At 42.6% G+C, this 6,162-nt stretch overlaps 1 protein-coding gene across 1 annotated transcript; it reads right to left on the reverse strand.

Moving 5' to 3' along the window:
* Window positions 1–375: 375 nt before the first annotated feature.
* Window positions 376–5,899, reverse strand: qrfprb (pyroglutamylated RFamide peptide receptor b). Its single transcript, XM_085761184.1, has 6 exons — window positions 5,510–5,899; window positions 3,848–4,006; window positions 2,891–2,952; window positions 1,932–2,167; window positions 1,246–1,343; window positions 376–941 (listed from the first exon to the last, which is right to left on the reverse strand). Exons 1-6 carry the CDS (start codon window positions 5,874–5,876, stop codon window positions 544–546), a joined length of 1,320 nt encoding a protein of 439 aa, XP_085617310.1. The 5' UTR covers window positions 5,877–5,899; the 3' UTR covers window positions 376–543.
* Between the last annotated feature and the right edge of the window lie 263 nt (window positions 5,900–6,162).

Below are 6,162 nucleotides of genomic sequence, written 5' to 3' on the forward strand. Positions count from 1 at the left end.
TAAAGGTCTGCGATTAAATTAACCTGAACTGAATTGGTTTCCATGCTGAACAGATGAGCTCTTTTGCTGCTTCAAGCATGGCTGTGCAACACCTACTGTAACATCCTCACACAGTGGTGTGTTTGGGACGACACTGAGCACAGTTCCCACTGACACCATCATTAACTGCTCCCTGAGGGAGGCTGAGAAACCTGCAGGTGTCACAGACATGTCGACAGAAACGATTTCTCGATGAAGCAGTGGTGTATCAGCGTCTGACCGCAGGTCCTGACAGCTCCCTGCTCCGTCTATGCAGTGAAGCTGTTGTTGGAATTCCTTCATTCCCATGCTGTGCTCCTGAGCAGCATGAAAATACACTTTTGTGCACTGCAGGGATGTGTTATCAATCTGTTGGTTTGTTTTTTGTTTTTTTGAACCACGACTGTGAGGCTCAAAATTTCACATCGAATGCATGTACAGCTGTTGGTGCCATATGGCGAATGATAGACAGCAAATGGGAGGTTCAAGCTCCACACCTTGAACTTGGAGTCACCTCCTTCCTCCTCATTTGACTTGTGAGGAACTGTTCGCCGGCAGCTCTGTTTGGATGGTGGAGATTTTTTCCCCGATTATTTCCAAGGAGCTCTCTCCATGTGTAGAGCTTGAAGGGCCTTTCTCTGCTGAGCTCTGCTTCGAGCTGTTGCCTTCATCTGACTCCAGGAAAGCTTCCCTGCTTTGGGGTTTGATGTACTGCACGCTGAGTTTTGGCGCCACCACAGCGCCGCCCTGCTGGTTGTGTTTTCTGATACACTGGGAGAGGGTGGAGACGCAGCTCTTCTTGAAGTTCTCGTTCATGAAGGCATACACGATGGGGTTGTTGAAGCTGTTGAAGAACCCGATGGCCTGAACTATGGCTATGATCATGTTAAGCGTGACTCCGTCATATTTGTTTTCCAGGTCATCTGGAGAATAGAGTAGAGTACAGTAGGTCACAATGAAATGTGTGAAAGGTTCATTAAGGTAGTCGTTAAGTACTGAAGTTGAAGGCAACTGGAATTCTTTAGATTTTTGAAGATGTTTCGCCTCTCATCCAAAAGGCTTCTTCAGTTCTTCAGTGTGGAAACTCAGTTATTTAACCCTGGTTGGGGACAACATCTTCAAGAATCTGAAGAAGTCCTGTTGCCTTCAACTCCAGCACTTAACGTCATAATGAAAGCCATGAGATTCACAGACACTTTACAATTCATTAACTCTACAAATACTTACAGTACTCAAACAGCATATGGACTGTGTGGAATGGTGCCCAACAGATGGTGAAGAGCAGAACAATGGTGATCATCATTTTTACAGCTCTTTTCTTTTTCCTGTGGAAGGTTGAAGAAAAAGGAAAGTAAACTTGATAGTCATGGTGATTTGTTGCAGCAGAATAAGAGTGGGTTCAGCCAATAACATCGATGATGGCACTTGAAGTATACCCGTGAGCTTTTAGCTGTAATTCTGCAGGAACATATAAGAACACTGGTAATCACACACCTGAAGGGACTGCAACCAGTTTTCCTCTTCTTTTACTTATTTTTCAAAGATCAGTACTCATTTGTTGCAGTTACCTTAAGTCCCACTGTTCGCATGGCGAGTGTGAAGACATGCAAGTGTCTCTTCTAATTAATTAATTCACCAGAAATAAAACGACCAAACGTTGTTACTGGTTATTCTGGACATCTACCCACGAGGGACAGATGACCTGTTTATAACTTGAACAATCAAAGCAAATAACGTTTGAACACATACTGCTAGTGCAACAGCAGTTAATATGATCCCTCTCTGGCTTCCCACAAACCACTGCTGTCAGTTGCCTCCATTTGCAAGCCACTACCATTGATGTCCAACACATGTTCTAATGCAAATGCACACACCTAGATCTCTGAGAGATGCACACTGGTGTCTTTACTTACCTCGAGATCTTACTGATCTCCCTGTGATTCATGGTGTTGAGGACTGACGAGTCACCCACCCTCTTACGGATCCACAACTCGATGCCAATACGCGTGTAGAGGAAAAGCATGGCTGCCAAAGGGAGCAGGAAAAGGGCCACCATGATGAAGGTGCTGTAGGCCTGCCTGTGCATCAAAGAGGACCAACTTTCCTGACAGCACACGTGGTAATGGTCATACAGGAAGTCATACTTCACCTGAGAGAGTTGGGAAGAAAAAGCTTTAGTCCTTAAAGACCATTCAGGCCACATACAGTATAGCCACTCTGACAGGGTGGTAATTATGTGAGGCTTTGTGACACATTTGATCTGCCAGGTTATACAAGACACAAAGTATTGGACTTCTCATGACTAAAGAAAAGTTCTTTTGTGCCTACAAAGTACAACTCTGCAAATGCAATGTTGCATTCAGTGGCTATCAGTCCAAAAAGGATGGCATTGACTATAGGAGTGTTTTCACACAGTTAGATGATTGAACATTAGTGACAGCATTTTGTTCAACTGTGTTGTATGCTAAATGCAATTAAGATAAGTGAGGCAGACTGCTCTATAGTTCTCAGTCACTCGGTGCAAGATTTTCTTCTTTTCACCAGGTGTTCAGTAAAGTAAAAATGATTATGTTGAACTGCCTTTGGGAGCGTCTTCTTCCATTGTGATCACTGGAAATGGCTACAAGGCATCTGAGGTATCTGGATGGGATGATTACCCTCATCACTATTTCAATCCTTGAATTCCACATGGTTCGAAAATACTATATAGGCTACGATTTGTTTCTTTAAGAGCTCTCAGGTGCAGTCAGTCTTGGTATCACTCTTGATATTTCCAATTATCCACTCTTCTCAGCTGAATCAGTTTTTTCTCATGATAATTTACTTTGAAAAGCACCATGAAACCATGAAACCATTAAAAGCACCACCTTACCTCTAACTGTTGCACAAACAGCATTGGTGACCCCACAATCACTGAGGCCATCCATACAAGGCCTGCAAGATATATGAATACAGTTAGCAAATACAATTCTTGCTAAAACAGGACAGGCAGTTTGATAAATACAGAAGCTGTCAAGAGAAGCTACGGTGAGTCTTTGAGCTTTACAATTAAATTCCTCTCTCACAAAACTGTGAGAGAACATTAACTGGATGACACAAGACAATGAAATCACAGCCAAGAGGGCTGTAGTGGATTTGTCAGAGACTGTCACTTCAAAATCCTCTGCTACTGACTTTATTTCCCTTCATACTTCTTCGTGCTTTGGAGTTTAGGGCCGGTTGTTAACTTTCTCTGCTGCTGACTGTGAGTGTGAATTTTGCTCGTAAAACCTTTGGGCATTGTTGACTTCTTACTATAATATGCCCTCTGAGCAATGTTATTTTCTCGAGGGTAGATTGGAGGCTACAGTGAGATGCCATCAGACAAGGCGGGCTGCAATACCAGGCATGCTAACTACTTAGAAAAGACATAATAGACAAGAATGAATGAATTATTGGTGTGGCCTAAAACCTCTAGGACTCACGGTGAATAAAAGAATAAAATTTGATGCTGAACTCGCAATGTTTTATCAAGACTGATAAATAAACAGCTGCTATGTTGGGCAAAACATGAAAATAGCACAGTTTCTATCCCACTTATGGGAAGATGACTCAGCCTGTCAGCTTTGGGCACTGAGCTGGAGTTAGAAACTTTGTGTGGTGATTTGGGGGAAAAGAAAAGGTCAGAAAAGCTTGCAGAGGATTTCACAGTGAAATCTGACGTGAAAATTGCAACTTTTTACAAATTGGTGCAACCTTTAACTTGTCCTCAGAACAAAGGTTGCCTCAATCACAGAAAACACATCTATTTCTGGAAGCACAATTTGCCATTCTGGCAAACATGGAATACCTAGCATCTTGTATGCTCTTTTGGAAGAGTACTGCCTCCTCATTTTCAATGGGAAGACAATGCCCTGGTATCTCTCAATGGCAATGCAGGTCATTGTGAGGATGCCTGTCACTATGGCTGTGGTCTGCACAAAAGGAACCGTCTTGCAAACCAGAACCCCTGCAGGTGTAAACAGAAGGATGAAACAGTGAGGTGGTGAGTCAGAGAGCACAAAACATGCATATTTATCAAAGTTCACATCACTCCTGTTGTTTGGTCATAATACAGGAAAGGAAGGCGGCTGGTGGTGATTTAATTACTGGGCTAACAACCATCTCTGATCACACTTGAACACAGCAGTCACATGTTTAATGAAGCACAGAGCAGAAACCCAGGTAAAACCGTGCACTGTAGGTGAGAAAATGCCAAGTCGACCCAGATTCAAGCTGAACTAATTATGACCGTATTTTAATGGGAACACATGCCTCAAGCTGTCCTTCTATTGCTATGATACTCTGAATGTCAGCTATCAGCTATGCCTCTTTTAAGTGTCCTTATTGGTTTTAGGTGCAACCACAGTGTAATTGTGAACAAATACATATGTAATTAAAGTCAAATGAAATAATATTACTTTTAAAGAGGTGCTGATTCTGCACTTTGGTGTTTTGTTTTTGTTTTGCTTTTTATAGTAAAGTGCCTTAATGAGACATGTTTATTCACATTTGATGAGATGCAATAATGCAGAACAGTAACAATGTGCCACACTAAAGTGTAAGCACAGCAACTTAAAAGCTCAAAAACTTCAATCAACACCTCTGACTTCAGTCTTTTTGCAGGAGTAGGATTCCATTAGGTTTTAATTTCATGTGTCTTTATCATAATCCCACACTTTGCAAAGAACACAAGTGTGCAACAACTCCATTATTTAAATCTTAGGCTACACATGTATAGACCAGCTCAGCAATGTATTTATTGATCATTGTGGGAATATTTTCTTTTTCCTTTGATTATATCTCCTCCACACACTCCACTTCCTTTCCTCACTCTCAGTCTCAGTTTTACACCATAAACAGTTGGCAGGTTAGAGCCAGCCAGTGGCAGCTCACTTCCTTTCTTCCTGCTGTTATTCCTCTCGAATTTGTGACTCTGTTTTTCACCCCCCTGTGCTCCTTCTGTCATTTATTCAAGGGTACTGCCACCTGCTGCAGCTACCTGCCTTCTCCGTGGAAGTTCCTTCCTTTCAATCAATGCTGTGCACAGACGGACTTAATTGTTTTCATGGCTTTGTTTGTTCGGTTCGGCGTGTATTGCCTCGAATGTTTATTAGGACTAAACAAACACAGACTTCTCTGATTGTAGTATAGCTTGTTGCATCATTATACACCCAGATAAACATATTTATTTTGCGAGTTATGTCGATTAGGCTTCAGGTGCAGTCTATTTCTATAAGGTCCTGCTCTTATTTTCCACAAGGATCTTTCTTTGCAGCTGAAGTCGCATTTCCACGTGAAAATAAGAGGACAGGGATTTGCATGTGACTGTGTCCGCTCCTGCCTTTATTTCCCAACATTCACATCGTTATTCGCGTAGAGATAATGATTCCTTTACCTGAGATGCTTCAAGGATGAAGGGAATATAAATTTGCAGGTGTAATAAAAAATAAATAAATAAATAAAAACTTACCCCCGAACCATTCAGAAGAGATGTTCTGCAGCAAAGTGAAAGGTATGCAGAAAAAAGTGATGAGCAGGTCGCTGACAGCCAGAGAGCAAATGAAAATATCTGTCGCCGTCTGGATCGCCCGTTTCTTCACAACTATGTAGATGACCAAACTATTTCCAGCCAGAGCAAGCACGAAAATAACCACGTACATTATCACGAAGGTGGTCTTGGCGCTGTAGGGCAACTCGGGGATGTAGACGAGCGGCTGGATGTTGTAAGTGTTGATGAACTCCTGGCGGCTCAGGTTGTAGAGCTGCAGCATCTCTTGAAGCACTTCAGGAGTTATTTTGGCGGACCCCTGCCCCGAATCTGTTGAGTCGGTTGTCATCCTGATATCCCGTCTATCCAAACTGAGACACGAACTTATTCACAGGTTGAAAGAAAAGAAAAGAAAAATCAGTTGAAGGTTCATGAAGCTGATCCTCTCTCGTTAACCCACAAGTGCGTCTGGATGCCGCTCTGCCTCCTCCATCCAGCACAACCCCCTGCTGCTGCTGCTGCTGCTGGTGTGTGTGTGTGTGTGTGTGTGTGTGTGTGTGTGTGTGTGTGTGTACCATATATGGGAAGTAATGATATGATGTCTTATGGATGGAGGGACACTTTAAATCTATATT

Source organism: Trachurus japonicus, chromosome 19 (genome assembly GCF_045865225.1).
Source record: "Trachurus japonicus isolate A0001 chromosome 19, Traja_1.0".
Classification (NCBI taxonomy): Eukaryota; Metazoa; Chordata; class Actinopteri; order Carangiformes; family Carangidae; genus Trachurus; species Trachurus japonicus.

Excerpts from the sequence above, each read along its gene's own strand:
- qrfprb (XM_085761184.1), bottom strand. The coding sequence starts at position 5,876 with ATGACAACCGACTCAACAGATTCGGGGCAGGGGTCCGCCAAAATAACT. Across the intron at positions 2,168-2,890 it reads TGTTTGTGCAACAGTTAGAG|GTGAAGTATGACTTCCTGTA; the intron begins GTAAGGTGGTGC and ends CAACTCTCTCAG. Across the intron at positions 1,344-1,931 it reads GAGATCAGTAAGATCTCGAG|GAAAAAGAAAAGAGCTGTAA; the intron begins GTAAGTAAAGAC and ends AACCTTCCACAG.